This window comes from Agelaius phoeniceus, chromosome 6 (assembly GCF_051311805.1).
Source record: "Agelaius phoeniceus isolate bAgePho1 chromosome 6, bAgePho1.hap1, whole genome shotgun sequence".
NCBI classification, from domain to species: domain Eukaryota; kingdom Metazoa; phylum Chordata; class Aves; order Passeriformes; family Icteridae; genus Agelaius; species Agelaius phoeniceus.
The window spans coordinates 56,323,899-56,344,957 of record NC_135270.1 but is presented as its reverse complement, the minus strand read 5'-3'; the positions used below and the strand labels follow the sequence as shown (position 1 = coordinate 56,344,957).

The 21,059-nt window shown below is 38.0% G+C and overlaps 1 protein-coding gene across 1 annotated transcript in view; it reads left to right on the top strand.

The window, feature by feature from the left end:
• Positions 1-21,059, top strand: part of NUDT14 (nudix hydrolase 14) — a 59,893-nt gene that overhangs the window by 26,936 nt on the left and 11,898 nt on the right. Inside the window, exons 2-4 of the mRNA XM_054634978.2 lie at positions 860-903; positions 15,496-15,560; positions 20,286-20,523. Coding sequence (XP_054490953.1) covers positions 860-903; positions 15,496-15,560; positions 20,286-20,523 — 347 coding nt within the window. The remainder of the gene's footprint in view (positions 1-859; positions 904-15,495; positions 15,561-20,285; positions 20,524-21,059) is intronic.

Genomic DNA, 21,059 nt, shown 5'->3' with positions numbered 1-21,059 from the left:
ACCATCACACTTCCAGTAAACAGAGTAAAGACTTATATGCATCTCCATTAACTGATGTGTATGAATTGCTATAGGCAACTATAGAAGGTATAATATAAATGTAAGCAAGGTATGTGTGTTCATTATAATTGTGAAAGAACACTTGTTTTCAGAGATCACTGTCAGTTGTGCTGTAATGGATATTGTTCTTTTTAAGCTGGCAGAGGACATGAATTGGCCTATCTTGAGAAAATCAGCCATTTTATGTCTCCCAGTTCTTGAGTGAGTGCTGTGATTTCCAGCCCTCAGCACCACCAGCAGTGCAGAGGAACAGCTGCTGTGCAGAGTGGAGTGTCACCCCCTCATGCTAGGTGTGGATAAAGCTCCTATTTTGGTCCTTGTAAGGACCCAAAGGGTCCTTGTAAGGGGTTAGAGGGAAGGTGTCTTGTTCCTGGATCCCACATGGGTTTAGTTAGGAGGTAAGGGCTGAGCTGTTCTCCAGGTAAGAGCATTTCTGGACATGGAAGAACATACCTGTGGGTTATTTTACTGGTTAAAACAGAGCTGTTTATGGCTTCCTGGCACTGTGAATAGTTAGATTGGGCAGCTGAAGTTGATACTGTGGCCAAAACTGGGCCTGAAGGCTGCAATAAATGTCTGCTAGCTGTCATCATATTATTGTGGGTCTAAGATTTTGAGCTGTCCTAAGACAGCTTCAGTGTCTGTAATACTAACTGTCAAAATCCAGAGTACTGGCCTCATAAATAAAACTAACTATACTAAGTTTTCAAAGAAATGCCTCTCAAGTTTTGTTAAATTTCATTATAGTAATTTTTCAGTTGGAGTTAATTTGATTAATTTTTAATTTTTTTCCCCCCAGAATGGCACGAAGAAGTTCTGGGATTTTATGAGGACACATGACAGGTAACAATGGCATCACATTATTTCCCATTGTCTTCCTGTTGTATTTCATACTGTATTCTCTTTAATTGGTCAAGTGTTGTTGATGTTTTCTTTCCTCCAATTTCCTCTGCAATTCTCACTTCTTGTGTAATACTTGCAGGTGGTTCTCTACTGTTTAAGATAGAATTAACAGAAATTTAAAAATCTCCTTGTGGTTTATTATGTTTTCAGTAAGTTTTGTCTTTTCTTGACTGTTTCAGTATTAAAGTTTTAACACATAATTATGCATTAACACGTTATTGTGCACATTATTTACACATTGCATTATTAGCACATTATCGTACATTTTAATGATTACATAGAAGATGGAACTGAACATTTGGATTGTATGAAATCCTTTGTTGAGTGGGAATTTATTACCTGAAGGAAGGAGTTTCTTCTGTGTTTCCAAATGTATTTTTCTGATCAGAGAAGAAAAGCAATTAACTCCTGACTTCAAAGATCAGTTCATACAAGATTATAACAAATAAGGTGTATATAAAACAGACCAAGTCTCAGTGTTATTAAAAACTAAAATATTTATATGTCTTTCAAAAAGTATTAATATTTAATCTGTTTGCTGAAAATTCAGGCATTAGAAGATAAAAATAAAAAGCAATGATAACAACTTTTTCCAAGAAGAAGCTTTTCTAAATCTATTAAATGTAAAAAATGTAGCCAAACACTAAAATAAATTGTGACATAACCAGAGCCACATCAAGAGATGTGTTTTTTGTGTGTCTTAAATAACTAAAATCAGTTGCATTTTGGGAAATTCTTCTCTGTTGGAACCCTCTAAGTCCTTACATGAATCTTTTTGTGACATGAGTCTTTATATGCATGTGGGTGCCTGGGAGGGATATAAAATTCTAGCAGCAGTTTTTATCTATATAAAGATTATGAAGGTAAAATTTTTAGGAGAATTGGGAAAGTATTGGATTAAAAATGCCTGTGCTGCTTGAGAATGAAGACAGAAAAGGGAGTGATATTTCAATACTGAACTTCACACTTGCTTTTGGAATTTGCCTGGAAGACAGTTCTGTCTTTGCACTTTGTCTGTCCATATGGGCATGTGCCTGAATTTATGATGGCAGATACAAAGGCTGAAATGATAATTGATTGCTGGAAATTTAATATATTCCCATTCAAGCAAGTGAATCCAGCCTCAAGTCACAGTGCTGAGAACATGACTTCCAGATGAATTTATATGACTATTTTTGTTTAAACTTTAGTTTATCACTGTGTGATAATGTGTGAATATATGCAACTAACTGAGTGGGGTAAGTATTAAAGGATCAGTTTTCCATGAACTTCTTGGGAACAGTATTTCTGAAGGACTTTTGTGGACATTTTTAAAATAGTTGAGAACATAACTTTATAAAAAGGCTACAGCCACATGTCATGCCAGTCATCTCTGGTCACATAACATTTGTTAGCTTCAGATGCACAACAGCTGCCACCCCAACTTATTAGTGACTACTGTGGAACTGCAGAATGTCTGACACTCTTTCACAAGGAAATTCATTGCAGCTTCTGACACCAAAGGTAGTAATGTGAACTTCCTGCATAGGAAATCCATGGGTTTACATAATATTTTTTTTTTTTTTTTGTGAATAGGAAAGCAGTTATTACCCAATACATTAGTCAGATTCAAGATCCCTTGTAATACTTTAAAGCTCTACATTTTGATGTATTTTAATAGCTGTGATGCTTATTATATGGAAAAGTCATGCTAACTAGTTCCTGAAGATTATAAAGAACTTCATGCTGAGAGAGCTCTTACAGGTTTGTTACTGTCAATGGAAGATAAATATTGAAGAAGAGGAGAGGTTTCTGGGACACAGTTCTGTTGGTCAGGATTTCCTGGTGTGTATGTCTGCTTGAAGAAGATTATGGATGTTTTCCAGAATTAAGATCCCTTTTCCATAATACTTTTTCATAAGTATTCATAGCTTACAACTTACAGAAGTGCTGTAAGACTGTTAAATGCTCCAAGTGTCTGCAATAAGGCTATTTACCTGAACTGAGCATAGTCTGTAAAGATCTGTAAGGTACACATGCATATATTATATATTAACGTAGAATTGATATGTATTACGAATTTAGTGATGATGAATTAAAAAAACAACTGTGTAATCCTATAAAACCAGACATTGTGCCTAACCCATGGCTTTATTTGTCATCCTCTTTCAGCAGCACAAGTAAACATGCTTGAGACAGACTTCCTTGCTGCATGGCAGTGAACTGACAGCTTGTGTGCTGGGTTCCTTTGGGACCCCAATGTTCTGTCTCACTTCAAATTAAGTCAATATAAGCCAATATTTTATAGATTTGTATCAGAAGATACAGAAAAATATTTACCAAGAGAGATGAAGTTATTGTTGTATAAATGTATCCTTTCCAACTGTTCAGATGAACAGCTGATTAAATTATACAAAGACAAAAGCACAAGGGCTGCAGGAGTCACTTCATTTGCCTTAGATGTGAGTCATCTTTTAAAATCTCACTATATGTTGCAGTAGGGCAAGATCATTTAACCATATGTAGTCTGGTAGTGTAACTCTAGCACAAGGTAAAATAGCAGAATTGGTATTACTTTTCCTTTTCTTCCCTTTATTTCTTTTCTTTCCTTTAGTTATTGCACATTTGGCCATGAGTCTACAGTATGTGGTTCATGGGCTTTCTTAAGATCAAGACCATTCAGAGCTAGACATCAATCCTGATGTCACTGCTGTAATTCATGTTGAACAAATAATTGCTTATTCCCAATCCCTCCCTGCCACTTAAAGACAAAAATAGTTATGTGTAATTTACTACTGGTCACACAATAAACTGTGTTAAAGCAAACCTTCAGAACCTGTGCTGTCAAAAGTCAACTGTGTATCAGCAGAGACAAAAGAAGCAGCATTTCTTACCATATTTAGGTTTAAATTCCAACAGAAGGAAGATCCACAACACAAGGACATACCTATGGACGGTAGTTTGGTCCTGGAATGCTTTGCCCAGAATCTCCATCCTTAGAGAAATCCAAACCTTGGCTGGATAAGGCTCTGAGAAATCAGGCCTAACTTAGAAGTTAGAGTGACTTTTAACAGGAGATTGGATCAGATGATTTCCAAAAGTCACTTACATCCTGAAGGTTTCTATGATTTTACAAGCATATTAAATGTGTAATGAGTGTTACAATTCCCTTCTGAAAACTGTCAAAAATTTGTAACCTTGTCAAGGAATCTGTCAATTCATAAACCATTTTTCTATTGGAAAATAATGAGCTTACTATTGTTCCTGTCCTGTGGATTTTAAGTTAATCTTTCTTGGAAACATGCAGATGAACATTATCAGAGCTCATTGGAAGGTTTTACAATGTCATTAGAAACAACAATGAAGTTTACTAAAAATGAATGAAGTAAAAATCCTTTATTACCTCTTCTCCACTGTAATTAGTGAACAAGTTTATTGAGGTGTTGCTCCTAAGAGTTACTTAATTTTGGCCTGTTGTGTCAGGCACACAGCAAAAGATGCTTTCTGCAGTTATGCACTGCTTACTTTTCTAATTAAGTGTAATTTTCACTTTAATACTCAAGATGATGTGTTTGGTCATTATTAAACATATCCTGATGAAAATCAGGCAGAGTGCAAGCAATGAAAATGTAGATACAAGGTTTATTTCTAGATTGTTTTTAGGCTTGGGTCTGTTAGAACTGGTTAGCAATTTGTGGAGGTGTGATTTGTGGGCTGGTAATTTTTTTAAGGACTCGGCTTTTAAAAATTAAAATCTTTATCAGGAGAACATTTTCCTTCTGCAAATTTGTGGTGATTTTCTGTTAGAAATAGAAACATACTAAATTTTACAGAGTAACCATCGATACCTGTAACAAAAAAATATTCTCTAAAACCAGACTCAGGTTACAGTTATATTCTCCCTCATCCTAATTTTGCTATATATAGTACAGTAAGAGCCTGAAATGTAATACTTAAGTTCTACATTCATCTACTTTATAAAGCAATAGACCACATTCGTTTCAGGTTTCAGCAGCTCCCCTTAAACAGATTCAAGGCTTTTAAAAGGCATAATTTGGGAACAGATGAAGGTCAGTGTACAGTCATGTGCTCCCTTTTGTGCTTTGAGTAATAACGCCTGAGAACAGGGACACAACTGTACCTTTTCCTAGTTGACAAAACAAAATTATGTCGACCTCTCTGTTTGAAAGTATGAAAAATTCACTGTAAAGTTCACTGCATTTAAAAGAGAACAAATTTGAGGAGACTGAATTGTGTGCAAGATGGTTATGTGGTTTCTTCTCAACTCTGAAAAGATCATGTGATGAATAAAAAGCATTTGGACTAAAAAACTTGCAATTCTGCATGTGCATTGTACCCCATTCGTGCTGCATTTTTACCTGCAAAATGCAGGTAAAACTGAGCAGGAGTTCCTGACTTAAAAAATTCGTAATGAAAAAACATGAAAGTTTATTCTTATATTCCTGTTTTATAAGATTTGCCTTTTGTGTGTGTACCACTCAATTTTTCTGGGTTTGGATTGAAGGCACTTGAGACAGTAATTTGTGTTTGGACTTCAGTGTTTATTATTTCTTATCAGTAAAACAGTCTTATTAATGTGAGTTTGGCAGCTTTTCATTAGAAGGCACAAAATGGCCAACAATCTTTTGTTAAAAGGTCTTTTAAGACTAAACTATCCAATTAAGAACTGACACCTGGATTATTTTCCCTTTTAACCCAATAACTGCTCCCACAGAGCCCACAGTGCAGACTTTTCTGCCCAATTATAAAATGCCACCCAAACCCATGAAGAAGAAACCCAGGATGACATCCTGTGCCCTCCATCTTGCTTCCATCCACAACATGCTAAAAATCCCAAAACCTAAATTTCTCACCAAGTGATACACCCACACTGCTCTCTATAATCTATTTCACACTTTGTGGATTCTAGTCTATCTTGAAGTCTAGGAAACTTTCTCCATGAATGAGGGGTCAAAGTCAGTGTTCCCCTGGGGCTCAGGGCACCCCAGAGCAGACAGAGAAATATTCCTGGTGCCCTGGGTTTCCACAGCCTTTTTGTTTTTTTAAGTAAAGAGATTAACTTATTTCACATTTCAAACAAATTAATTCCTAATCTAATTTGCTTCCTCGGAAGAAATGACTTTACACTTTATCTATTACAAAGACAACTGATAAGTGTAGTTTTCCATCAGAGCGAAGGAAACCTTTTTCCTTACAGGGTGAAGGAAACCAGAGCAACCTCCACCTCTGCTTGTTCCCTCCTTCAGGCAAACAGGAGGAGGTTCCCCAGGAAGGTTAGGAACGAGCATAACTGCACAGGAGGAGGTGCAGGTGTGGAGGCTGTGTGCTGTGCATTACCTGGCTGAGGGCAGAGATCAGGAGGTCCTGCCAGGGCACTGAGGATCACAGCCCAGCAGCAGCAGCAGCTGCATCCCAGCCCTGGCCACGGGAGCAGCCAGGGATGGTCACAGAGCTGGGCCAGTGGCCTGCAGGAGCCACGGGGGCTATTCTGGCTCAGTGGCTGGAGCAGGCAGCTATGGAGACAGGGTGGAAGTCATGTGCCCTGACCACATTATAGGAGTGGATTAAATTCCTTCTCCTATTTCATATGCCAGATCATTTGGGCTTTATGGAAATTTAATCCTGTATGTATTTTTCTGGTTTATGTCCTAGTGTATTATAAGACACCGTGAAATTTAACTCAGATGCTTCCTTTGTGCAAGAATTATCACAGTAGCTTTAAAATACAGATTTTTAACATCATTACAGGTAAAAGAAAAAAGTTTTTCTTGCGTGGCATATGCCTTTTACTTTCATTGATGTGCTGTTATTCTGTAAACCTTGTCTGTCTTTGTAATGTCTCCTCCGGGGTGTCAGTGATGTGGAATTTTCTTGATTATCTTCAAAGATACTGTGGAAGATAATGCACTGTTTAAAATCAACTGGAGATAGTTCAACAAACAAAAATTATGAAAAGTTTAGGGAAATAATAGCTGAGAGAAGGGAATGAGGGCTGGGCATGTTCATGCACAGCTGAGGAGAGAAATTACCACTTATCATAAAATGTAAAGGAACATTACAGAACAGGCCAGAATAATTTAATTTCATCAGTAATCAATGACAGAATGAGAGATGATGTAGGTGGGGAAAGTATTTTTAAAATTAAGCACTAAGAAACTGTTAGTACCAATAAGCAATAAGATAATCCAGGAAAGCATGTTTTGTAATCACTGTCATTGAAAATGCTCAGGTCTAGGCTTGATATCTGTCTATCAAGGATGTTATCAGGATAATGATAATTTTCCTGGTATTAGAAGGGAAAAATGTAGTAGCCTATTAGTTTCCTTCAACCCAAGTAATTACATGATTTGTTTGCACACAATATTTGCAAATAAAATGCACTTAATGCTGTGTTTTTTGTTGTTCATTTTTGGGGTTTTCTACATTGAAGACTTGACAGATCCTCTGCTTTTGTGCCAGGAATTCTGCAGGCGTATTTACTGTGTTTTAAAATGAGTTACTATGTTGTTACCTTAGGATCCAATTTAAATAAAAGCATAGGAATGAGAGAAACATGAGATGTTGTAAAGTTATCAGAGAAAAACACGAAGTCATAAATTTTCAGATTCTCATTTCATCTTCTTAAGCATGTGATATGAAAGCACCCTATAGGATTTAATCTCTTCTCTGCTGTATCACTGAAACAGGGTAAAATGGCAATAAAATCTTTATAGAGGGAATTGCTTCATTGGGAAGTTAAATATTTTCCTAATTCCAAGAATAGAATCCATGAAAATTCTTACAACTAAGCAGGTACATGAGAATTTTGCCTGGTTAGTCATTAGTTTCTGAATATGGTTTTCTGATATCCAGATTAGAAGCATCTTGGGTTTTTCACAAGTTTAGGGATTTAATTTTCTAGTGTTTCTAACAATACGCAAAATAAATTAATGTATTCATTCTCTTACAATCACTGAAATCAGAAAGAGTCTTCCCTTTGCTTTCAGGTGATTTTGAAATAAACCTGTTCTGTGTGAAGGGTGTCATGAGTTTGTACATGGCCTAGAGACAGTAGCATGCATGGCCTGCATTTGGGATGGGTAAAAATAACCTTAGGAAAGCTAGGAAATGTTCGGTAGTGGGAGTGCCTGTATTTTAGAATTTTAGCTGAAAATATCTCTTGGAAAAAAGGGAATTATTTAAACCTTATTCTAGAAAATTGAGGAAAATGTGAACAGTTATCAGTTTCTCACTGAGGGTACTGAGTGTGCAGTTATACCTGGCAAAAGGTTGTGTAATACACATCATACTTGGATGTTGGTAGGTAATAAACAAAGTTGCTCATTTCCCTTACCTTAGTGCAGAACACTTGAACTTTTTTGTTTCATGAGCTGTCCTTGAAACCTGATGGTATTTTAAATATTTGACTTTTGCCATTTCAGAATGGAATAGAGACATACTTAGGCTTTTAAGGTGGATTATTTATTGGTCTTACTATGTGATAGCATTTACAAATGGCAGTTTCACAAACAATTAGGAATTGGAACAAAAGCCCATCAGGCTCTGACATCTGTTGCACATAATTCCCATAAAGCTGTATTTAATCAAATAAGTTAGCATAAAACCTGAATTTATTTATTAAAATATTTTGTTGAAAGAATCCCATTGAGATGCAATGTGTCATTTCTAAGGGTATCCTGGGATACTGGCCAAGATATGACACTTAAGGAATGTTATTGAGAGCAGTGTGCTTTGATGTCTCATTTATTTTGCAGTTGAATTTTCTTTCTAATTTTTCTTTGTTGTATGAAAATAAGTTGCTGAGAGAATTGTTTATCCCAAAGAAGTTGTCCTGATGATATTCTCTGGTTGGCAATACAAATTGCTATTTTCCAAGTAGATACAAAATGTGTTTTAAAAGTGCATGTATATGGGTTTGTTACCACTTCTGAGTTCATTTTTATGCTGGTCTGATGATTAACCAAATATATGCTTCCTGCTTTATGGTGTCATGAACAACTTCCTGCTGCAGTTCAGTTTACTGAAACCAAACTTCCTTTTGATTTTTTCCAAAGAAAAGTTTATTTTCTCAAGCATACATGGCTCACCACTTTATTCTGGGTTTATTTAGTATTAAATATTTATGTTGTGTTGGAGAAAGCATTCAAATTTCATCAGAATACAGAAGTCTTTTAGACATCTCTAATTATCTATTGCCAAATCCACTTTATCTGTGATTAGTATGAAAGGGTGAATGTTTTTGTCAGGAGCTTATAGCTTTGCTTTTGTAATGGGCTGCATTTTAAGCAGCCAATTGGATTGGTGTTGGCCTTTGAAAGATGCAAAATGCTTTGAAGGAAGACTTAAATGACCCAGTAAAGACTGTGCAAGCACACACATTTAATCTCAGGACTATCTGCATTATAGCTAAAGCTCTGGGAAACTAAAGGAATTGCACTGGAGAATAATCAAAGGGCACAGCTTTATTACATCTCTGTTCTGAAAACGAAGGGGCTGTTTTCTCTGGCTTAAGGTACTGGGTGCTGTGCTGATAAAAGGAAGAAGACAGCACTTTAGACACCACATTAGAAGTTTTCAGGACATGTCCAGCTGTGAAATTGATGGTTGATTTCAATACAGAAGCGGCACAGGGGCTACATACAATTTTTTTCTTACGGACATCAAAAATAATTTTGAAGTAAGTTGAAGTAGGCCCTCCTGAAGGTTGACTCCTCCCAAAGAATTGCTTTTGAGTGTTGGCTCTCAAACAAGTTTAGGTGGTTTTTGATTATCACTTTCAAATTGAAAGCACAGTCATTTTAGATTCAAACAAGGAGAGGACACATTCACAAACGTGGACGTGGTTGTGTGGAGACCTCAGAGCACCTTGCAGGATCTGAAGGGGACCCAGAGAGAGAGACTCTGGAGTCAGGAGCTGTAGTGACAGGACAAGAGTAATAGGTACAGATTCAGAGAGGGGAAGTTTAGGTTAGATATTATGAAGAATTTTTTTGCTGTGAGGATGATGAGGCACTGGAACAGGTTGCCCAGGGAGGTTGTGGATGCCCCAAGCCTGGAAGTGTTTAAAGCCAGGTTGGATAACACCTGGAACAGCCTGGTCAAGTGGGAGCTGTCCTTGCCTGTGGCAGTGGGGGAGTAGAGGATCTTTAAGGTCCATTCCAGCCCTTTAGCGCTTTATGAACATACTTTATTTGTGATCTGGGGTGTTTCTCAAATACGATATTTTAAAAAGACTACATGGAATTATAGGCTTGACATAGAAAACTATGAATAATCAATTTGTCATCCCTCTATGAACAAAGAAAGCCAAATTCATATAAGTTCAAGAAGAAAAACATATTTATACTTTAAAGCTAAAACAATTATGGGATTTCTGAGTTACTTATTTATTTCTTACTAACTTTTCATCTAGTATGATTCGTAAATCTTGACATTTTCTCCTTTATGAGCTATGTGGGCAAAAATATTAAATGTTTTATATTCACATGCTCTCCAGCAGAGATGAATGCATCTCTAAATACCTCTGTGGTTGCACACTACATTTGATTATTTTCTTCTGATTGTATCAAAGGGATTTTTAAAACCGAATATCTGTTGAGAGTCAAGGGGGCTGATTAAATCACTTACTTGCTTTTATTCCTGCATGCCATTTTTGTGTCTGCTTTTGGAATCTGCCATTCCTTTTTCTTTGTCTTTATTGAGAATGGTAACTGAAATACTGCAGGCGCTGTATTAGTAGTATTGGAGGGGTTTTGGTGGTTTGGTTTGGTTGGTTTGTTGTGGTTTTTTAGAAATCATACATCATTAGTTCCTGAAGTCTCCCCCATGGAGCTGAGATTCTTGTTTGTAGGCAGTACTTACCAGTATTACAAGTTTTACACTAATTTTGAGATACTTTTTAACCTTTAAAAGTAGGTGAAAGTGGCTGAAGTTAATAGCTCAGAAGTCCTGGCTTTCAATGTTAATATCAGTCCTTTTTTAGGTGCTTTATCTTCCACTGTTCATTTCTGATCAGAATTTGTGTGTGTCACACACAGATCCATGTTGACACAAGTAGCTCCCAAGCTGCTCTTACAAGGATTTAAGAAAGGTCAATTTCTTTTCCTGTGTTACCTTATCATTTACCTATTGTATTAATATATTATGTATTTATTAGTACAGGATTGTCATTAAAAGTCCTCATCTCCAGCCCTGAGAGTCTTAGCTCACTGACAGAAGTACAGGAGTCTTGTCCTTGTCTTTGCTATTGCTGCACTGTGGGGATTTTCTAAAATTATTTTTTAGTTTATAAATTCACATTTGTAAAGTCAGCATTAAGGCCACATCTAAGAATAAAGAAAGACTGAATCCATCTTTATTTACTAAAGGATTTTGACAGTTTGTCTTATGAAAAGCAATTAGTAAGTGTCAGCAGTTGCATGTGGATTAACTATAGCCCTAGAAGTACACATTTAAGAAGCTGTGGTAAAGTTCATTTGCTGATCTCAGTTTCTGGGATGTATTTCAAAAGAATTAACTTTGCATGGTCCATATGTGTGTGTGCACATTTTAACAGGATGTCAGTTTTCATCTGTCCCCTACCTCAGAGCTGCTGTGGTCAAATGCTGTGTGTCTTGTGCTGCTCCATGAAACACCACCTTCCTTTCTCAGGTTTGAGTGTGTGAAGTTGTATTTCTGCTGAATGTCTGCTGAGCTGGAATATCACAAAGCATCAGTTACTTTACAGATTTCAATAAATACAGAGCCTGTACTATGTTGGAGGAAGGAAAATTGGGGAAGTAGTTTTCTATGGCACACAATGGAGTCATTTTCTAAACTATTCTCAGCAGTGTTTTCAGCTGTAAATGTTGTATTCAGGTGGGCATTTTTTCTTTTCATAAAAGTCTTAAAGGTGGAGGAGGAATTAAGGTTCTGCACTCTTATGCTGCAGTGTCCTTCTGTCAGCTTCTGATTTCTGCACATTGACTTAGTTTAGGGAAGTCACATATCCATCAGAGAATCCTAATACCTATTTCACTTGGGGATTTTTTGAAGTTTAAATGGTTAAATGCTACAAGAGAGCCTTGGTTGAATAGTTGGAATCCCTTTCAGAAAACATTGTGTGCCAAGACCAGACACACTTCAACTCCAAACTTGAGTACAACATCTCAAGTACAGGTTAAATGCTCTTTGTATGTGACATTTTTAGGTACATATATTTCTTAAAATATTTTAAAGCTACTCTAATTGTTCCCATATTTATGGAAAGAACAATAGTCTACATCATTGCACAGTAAGGTGTTTACATGCATGCTTTCTTTTGTAATTAGAGTAGTGATTTATTTTATGTATAAAGTGAGTGGGAACCGCTACAGTGGGAAGCTGAGGACCAGGTTGGGCTGAAGGTTAAGTAGGTCTGTGGTCTTCACCAGCCCTGGAAGACACTTTACACCCCCTGTCATCTCTTAATAAGTTCATTTTCTGTTTGGTGGTAGTCCCTAATGCAGCCAGGACAGATGTGGTGTGGAGGAGCTGAGTCTCCTTCACTGGGCAGTGGTATCTGCATTCCTGAGCTCTCCTTTTACACCTTTACACTTCTGATTTCCCCCAGAATCAGCTGCTGGAGGAATAGATAGCTAAGATCCACACCTCTGGAATATGACAAAAGTAATCTGCCACACAAAGTGTAAAGATTACAAGGTCTGAGCTGAGACAGTGTTTCCTTAGTGCAGAGGTGTTACAGCTTCTTTAAGGCATGGAGGGAAGCTTGGGGTTTATCATGATCCTTTTATATCTGGGTATTGTTTTCCTTTGTAAAATATAATAAAAAAGTGCTCTTGTGGTCTTGTGTGAGACATTAGGACCTTTGACACCCATTTCAGATTAAATTCTTGTATAGTATTACTGCCTTCTTTTAGGGAATCTGGGCTTTTTTTTTTCTTTTTTCTTTTCTAGTGCTTCTGTGTGTTTTTCCCAAATGTGCAACTTTGGCTTCATTTCTTTTCTGTATCTTTTAGTTCTAGAGATGCTCACAAAAGTCCATGTGGATGTTTTAATTTTTTAAATTTTTTTATTTAAAAACTGTGTATATAATACTCTGAAATAGATCTGGTTGTAATATTTTGAAGGTAATTGCCTTGAAGCATCAAATACCTCTGTAATACTCCATGGTATGGCACCACTGAAAGATGTGTTTGGACCTGCTAATGGATTTGTAGTAGTTCTTTTTTGGGAGCCTAATCATCTGTAAAAATAGCAATCTTTAACTGATTTTGTACTGAATTCTTTGTATGATGGTTTAAAACTCCAGAAGATAAATATTTTCCTTATAGGCCAGACCAATCATGTGAACCCACATTTTGGGTCATTTTAAGGAAACCCATTGAAAATGGGAGTGAGGCTCCTCCACTCAGCTCAGTTGAATTGTCTTGCTCTAACTTTGTGTAATACTCAGATAACTGTCCTGAATGCAGCCTTCAGTGGATTTTTCAGAAGTTACAGACCTGGTGACCTATGGAATTATTTCATGTTCTGTTGTTTCTTGTGAACAATGAGACAGCAAATGGCATTCCCAGTGTTACCCCCCTTCTAAGAAGGGATAATTCTGAACTTTCTCTTCCATGACTCTCCAACTCTGACAGGAAATACTAGAGCTTGTGTGCTGTGGTTTTTTAAAAGATGTAAATTTCTGTTCAAAATTGTTTGTCAGTCTCTCAGAAAATTAGAAGTAATTAAATAGAAAGTTCTACAGATTTGTGCCATTTCTGTACCCTCTCATCTCAAGATGGTGTGAGAAGCAGACAATTGTAATAACTTGCTGCTACTCCTTTCCAGCTAATTTGATCTTGTTCCTTAATTCTGACAGATTGTTTTTAATTTTCCCATCTGTTCCATAAAAATCTCAAGTGATTGACTCCTAGGAAAAAATAATGTCTAATAGCTGAGCCATTTTTAATGAGTTGGTATGAGTTATTTAATGAGACGTGCTGAAGAAGGCAAGCCAAAGGAAAGATTGGGCCTGGGGTGGTGGATGTAAAGAAAGGTAAAGGGCAACCATCTGCTTCAGGAAGCTTCCACTCTTCATCAGCAGCCTTAGGCTGCTGCTCTCTCCACTTTCAGGCAGTGCCTGTGGACAAAACAACAAAGGTTCAGTGGCAGTAATTCCTTTTCCCCTTTTATTTAGAGCAGTGTCTGCCCTCAGACAGTACTGCTTTGGGGAGAGGATCAGTCATGAAAAGGAAAAAAAAAATCAAATAATAAAAGAATAATATTTAAGTAACCTTAAAAATATTATGGTCTGTGGTTTAACTTCGTTTCTTCCAGCACAAACTCCCAGATATTCCAGAAAGAACCCTAGTGCCAAGAAACAGAGTGAATGTTCTCCTCCAGCCTCTCTGAAGGTTAAAACCTTTGCTTTAAAAGTGCCTGCAAATGGCATCTCCCAGGGCAGGAAGCCATCAATATGCAGTACAGGTCTTGGAGAATAGCAAGCATGAATATAAATACTAACATCTGGACTTCTCCCTTCTGTTTTGGTTTTTATATATTATTATAATAAGCATTAACATTGTTTTTAATAATCATCAGATAGCATTTTCTTTGGCAGCTTGAGACTTCATTATTAAATCAAATAGTGAAAATAAATATACAGCTCTTTTACAAGGCAAGTTGAAAGTTTGACTCAGCCCTGCAAATATGCCATTGTGAGTCTAATCCATTGTAGAATTCATAGAATAATGAATTAACGTCTCGATTGCATACAGTGAGGCAGAACAAATGAGAGAATGCTGCCATGGTAATGAGCAAAATATACACTTGTTTTTTCAGGTGGCAGTGGGCTACCAACTAAGGAGTAAAACTTTTGTCTGCATTTTCTTAAACTAGTAAAACCTGGGAGTGTGTTAGGCAAGCAGAGAACATCAGTACTCTACACATCCAGAGCATGTCCAAATGCTCAGCACATCAGGTGTCCCCATGACATGTGCTGCAAGCAACCAAAGAACCAGAGAATGTAGCAGGTGAAGCTACTGGATTAAATTGGTACAAAATTGGACTTGGATGGTGTCTGTTTTAAAACCTGAGCTCAGCAAGTAGCTGCAGATAGGAGATGCTCTCTGCTTTCACAGGAGTGATTGTCTCTGAATGAGACTAGACTGTGCCTGAGGTTTTGACTATCCTAATTTGAGACTGATATAAGGGGAAAAAATGTTTTTATTTGTAAGGAGTTTTTGCTATCTAGTACCATTGTTCTTAGACTGGAAGAGGGGGTGGTGGTGGTGTTCCTGTTGGGAAAAAGGAATTGATTGGTGCTTTTTTTGCATGCCAGGAGACAAAAGGGACTTAATTTTGAGCAAAATTGTCATGGGCTTTGGGAGCATGATCTATCCCTCTAGATGGATTTTGGACAAGGACCTTGCTGTGTTGTGGCTTGAGTAATAAATCTTACACGTGTTTATGTAGTTGAAATTAAATTCACAAGATGTAAGTTTAATAGCTCTGCATTAATCCTTCATAAAGCATTGATCTTTTGGTGTTTTTTATCTCCCTCCTCAGTGTGTCAATCCTGATCTTTAATACTTCTCGGCAGTGCTTTGTTGTGGTGAAGCAGTTCCGCCCAGGTAATCCTCCTTTTTACATTCACTTTTGCTCTCTAGTGAAGCAAGCTTTTAAGGGTTTAGCAGTTAAAAGTTGGTGCATCTGTGGTGATAAAATCTTTGTTCTATATTCTGTTTCTTTGTATGATAGCCCATCCTTTTCAGTCAGTCAGAATTTCTAACCAGGGAAATTTCCATTACAGATGAAACGAATGATCAGGGTAGTCTTACATTCTGCTCTTGGGCTGGTTATTGTCCTTTTTTGGATGAAATTACAAACAGCTCTACAATGATCGTGCAAGAAATTGCTTTAATTTGAAGTTCCTTCTTGACCTGCTTGTCCAGAGGAACAGTATTTTCCTTTTTGTTTTGTTTTGTCTTAAATATTTGTTTTATTTGTACTGTCTTATTGTGCATTGTATAGTTGGGAATTTGAAATGAGAGAGATTCAGGACTGTATGCTTTTTCACAGTATGTGGACAACTTCATTTCACCAGTTATTATGCATTTAGGTTAATACATATTTTTTTCTGAGGTTTTCTATCAGTTCTTTTAACTCAAAGCAATATATACTTTCTGGAAGTTAAAAACAAAATGCGTATTCGCTGCATTTTAATTAAAAGAAATGACGAGGTATTTCACTGACTGTTGCTAAGAGACCATTTCAAGACTGCTCATGGTAGACTTTGTAGAAAACTTTCTAGGGTAGTGTCACACTGCCCTTTCTTCCTGACAGTGATTACAGCCTCTCCAGTGCTGTGCAGCAGTGTTACATTGAGAGTGCATCCTTCTCATCAAGTGCTAATTGACTTGTATAAAGTCTTTGGTTATTTGTTCATCACTAATCCACTGTCTTTTATTTGCCAGCGAATAAATGGCTCCCACAGCTCTTGCTCTCTTTGAGGCAATCTTAGGGAGAAGTGTGTGCATGCATATATATATACACACACATGTATATATATGTACTGAGCAGCAACACAGCCATTGCATTATCTCTGTGAAAGTGTCAAATCAGCCTCAAAAGCCTGGAGTGAAACCATTCCAGAGGCTGGAGCTGCTCAGACACCTGGCCATAGGCACAGTGGTCAGTCAGATACCCCACAGCACTTCAGTGATCACAACCATGCCCTGCCCTTACTCACATCCCTATATTTATAATTATAATCTCCATTCCATGGTTATTGTCTGCCCTGGTGCCTGTTCCACAAAGCCAAGACAAAGGCTGAGGCTTTCCTCCTTGCCATCTCCCACCAGGGTCCCACCAGGAAGGCGATCCCTCCTCGCTGGGAGGGAGCAGCTGCCGCTGGCTCCGCAGGCACGGCCCTGCACGTGTGCTGCTGCCATGTGTGCCTGCCTTTCCCTAGGCTGTGCTGGCAGGAGCAGCTTTTCCCACTGATGTCCGTGCTGCTTGTAAAGGCACTCATCCCTCCCATTCTGTTTGGCAGCAGCAGCCCTTATGCAGCCACAGCAGAATGGCTGCAGACAGGAGGTTTTGAGGAGCAGGGAGCTGAAGGAGCTCATGCTGATTTGAGGGTGGAAAATGCACACAACCAGTGAGGCAAACAGTGTGCTCTGGGATTAGATCATCTTGAATGATCATGAAATCACACATTTGGGAGGAGCAGTGAGAAGAAAGATAAGCATGTATCTCTGTGTATGTACCTCACCCATGAGTAATTTGCAAAGGTATTGGTCAATGCTTATTTTGGTAGGCAATTGACAACACATTTTCAAATATAATAAAATGATACGTTGCTAGGGTTGGGACCTATGAACATGTGCTCTGGTTTATTAACTTTAAGTAAAATGACCTTTCAATGCATTGTGATGTTTGTTTTTCCACTGACTTAAAATAAACAGTATCAAAGATTTGAATCATAAACCATGTTCCCTTTCAGGAGGTAGGAAACACAAGCACAGTCAGAAGTCTCGAGAGGAGCCAGCGCCTTCCCATACAGCCAAACCCCACTGGCTCCTTAGTCTCTACTGTTTTCTTCTGTTTAGGGTCAGCAAACAAGCCCCTCTATGTGTCACCTACAAAGGCTGCTTTTAATAACAGCAGTGATCTTATTTGCTCCATTTGGTTGAACCATCTATCCTTTGTCCCACGTTACACAAAGGAAGGTGAGAACATCAATTCTACTGGAGTTTCCCTTCTGAGTGGAAACTTTCTTACAGCTGAGTGGCTTCAGGGTAATTAGTCCAGATGTGGATTCCATCACTTCCTTGGGAAGCCTTTTCCAAAGCCTGACAGCCCTTTCTGTTGTCATTCTTCCTGGTGTGCAGCCAGCAGCTGCCCTGGCACAGGTTGGTTCCTCACCGTGCTGCTGCTCACGGCCGTGTCCATCTGGCCATGGAGGAACTGCCCAGCCATGGTGCAGAGGCAGTTCCTGCCCAAGGAGGCATTGGAAAACAAGGGAACAATAGACATGGGACAGGTGGGTGGGTGACTCTGCTGGGGCTTCTGGATTCTGCTTTCCAACCTCTTTGTGGATTTACAAGATGGCAGCCTGCGGTGAGGAAGAGGAGGGTCACAGGTTTCCCTCTGAAGAATGTGTCTCTGCCAGTAGGTCACACACTTTTCCATCCAGTTCTTCATCGTCCAGTGCATCACTTGTGCAGTCAGTTTTGCACCTTCAAGAGAGCCATGGGAGATTCTCTGTTCCCTGACATTAGAAAGCAGCTTGGCTTTCTAGGCCTTGCTTATCTGTGAGAGTTCAATTGAGTTTGAACCTTTGAAGCCAGGTGATATTAAATTCATAATCAGACTCCTTGGTGAATGCTCCAATATTTGGGCTCTTACAGAAGTGGCTGGTACTGGTTCTTTTCTTCCTTATCTACAGAGGAAAACTGTTCCTGGGCTTGAATTGTGGCCATATCACAGGACTTTGCTCTGAAGAGCACTGCTGAATTAGGGAATGTAGGTTTTGATCCACCTGGGGCCCAGTTGTGCTGAGGGAGAAGGAGAATGGCAAGTGCCTGATGGAATGACAGGGATACAGGAGACTTTTAATACTTTTACATCACAGCTTCATGTCTGTACCCCACACTCTTACCTGTATCCTGTTTTAGTGCCCAAAGCCTTTCATGGGATGCATGTGTTGCTCCTTTTTTTAATTATCTGATATGGGTATGTCAGTACTAAAAAAGAAATAAAACTTTCAGAGGATTTGGCTTGTCTCAGAGAAATCTTGGATGTGGCTGTCATTTATGATAATTTTCCTAGCTTTTAGAAGTTTTTGGAATAATGACAATAGACACCCTTCAAGGAGCTGTCCCTTGAAGCTGGCAGGGAATATTTTTTTTTTCTGGCTTCATGCTACACTTAAAAAAAAACCCTAAGCTCTAACTCATGTCTCTCAAGTAAGAAAAGGAAACTGATCTGTACCTGTTTGAATCTCAAAGACTTGGATATACCTAAAACTAGCAGCTTTGAAAGTTTTAACTTGTGGAGAAAGATTAGATTTGGGATATTGGACTGATCTGGACATCTCCCTTTCAAGTGCAGATCTTGCTATTCTGCACTTCTGAGGTGTCAAAATGAGCACTGCAGAAAGAGCCCAGGCACAAATTGCTGGGGTGTAGACTCTGCCTCAGAGACCAAGTGCTTAAGAAGTCACTGTGGTACTTCATGGTTATGCAACAACATTTCTCCAGAGACCTTTTTTTAAGAAATACTAATCTACAGTACCTGGAAGGACAAAAAGTTGCCTATTAAACCTGAGTTGTTATTTATCAATTCTGCAAGATTTAGAAGGGGAAAGAAAAGAGACACTAATCTGAAAACCATGTTATGTGTATGTGAAATATGCATGTAAAATATTTTAATGGAATAAAAATAGGTTCAAAGTTTAAAATAGTTTTATTCAGGGTGGTTTATAACACTCTATTGGAAACCTTTCAGGAAGAGCAAGGGGATAGACATAAGGAAATTTCAAGGAAAAAACAAGTGGAATTATGCCTGTGTATTAAAGTTGCAATGATCTGGAGTTGTCTGTCAGTAGGGATTCTTTGTGTGTTGACATCCAGTCCTGCAGCTTTCACTCAGCAAAATTTCTGTTGACATCAGTGAGAGGTTTTGCTTAAATAAGGAGTAAAATCTGACATTTGCACTTTCTTTAGGAGTGCATTACAGTGGCAGCTGTTTGTAGATTAGTTCAAGAAGTCCTTTTCAGACTCCACACAGGAATCTCTGCAAGGAACTGTATGTTCAAAAGAGGATTTTTATTTTTTCAAACAAACATACATGCTTTTCATACCCTTTCTAAATAACAGCTGAGTTGACAGGCTGAAAGACTCATCATTGTGCACATGGTACTTTATGTGCAACCCAACTTTCCTGCAAGATAACTGCATAGTTTAAATTAAATCCCAATATCTCCATTGCCCAACAAATGGGAGCTGTATGGTGCTTCTGGCACTTTGACTTCTTGGATGAACTAGATTCCTTTTTAAATTTTTATTTATTTTAAGGTGTGCATGAATTCATTTCAGATGATGTAAGTACAAATAAGAGTTTAAAGAATAATTTTACGGACAGGGCAAGCGGACCTTTGTTCTTTAAAATTCCAGTTTTGTGTGTCATTATTTTAGCAGATAACACAGCTGAATTCCTTGTTACTCTCAAGTACTCTCATGGTTGTTAATTTCCAGGCAAAATTTGTTTGCAACCCTTTTTTATATTTAATATAAAGAGACTAACTCACTGCCCCTTGTTTATTTTTCTTTTCTCTTTTGGGGTTTTTTAAGCTGTTTACATGTGTGAAATAGAAAGGCATCAGCCTCAAGTCTTTGAGAATCAGGACAAGGAGAGCTTCCCTTCCCTGGAAAATCCCTTACCTGCTGTGGTTGGAGTGACCTATGAACTCTGTGCTGGCATTGTGGACAAGCCAGGCCTTTCTTTAGAAGAAATTGCTTGTGAGGAAGTTTTGGAAGAGTGTGGCTATCGAGTTTCCATTGCAGACCTCAGGAGGATCACTTCTTACAGGTAAATAGCAGCAAGTTACAACATTTAGCATTCCATTGTGTCACAGACTGCTGAAGTGGCCTGAGTGTTCCCTCTTGCCTTGTTTAAGCAGAGTGTAGGAGGAACGTGGACATCTGAAGGTACAAGAAAGGTGTAATTTTTTGCAAGTGAGAGGAGTGTTTACAGAAATATAAGGAATTAGAAATATATAATCAATATGATAATTATGGGATTGAATTCCCAGGAAGAATCATACCATTGTGACTTATTCCAAAGACTGTTAGAAGAGGAAGAAGTTGCATTGGGCTCTTCAGAGTTTGTTACAGCACTAGAAAACAGCCCATCTTTACTATACTGGGTATTTTATAATATTTCAGATTAACAATAGAAACTGCCCAAGATGCTCTCTGATAAACCTTTAACATGATTTTGCAGAAGCATGAGAACCTGTGGCATTAGATCTCTTCGTAATATTTGGTCTGTAATTAAAGCTTCTTTGAATTGGACAATAATTATTGCTATATGTGAAGATTTTGCAGATCTGACTGTCAAAATTA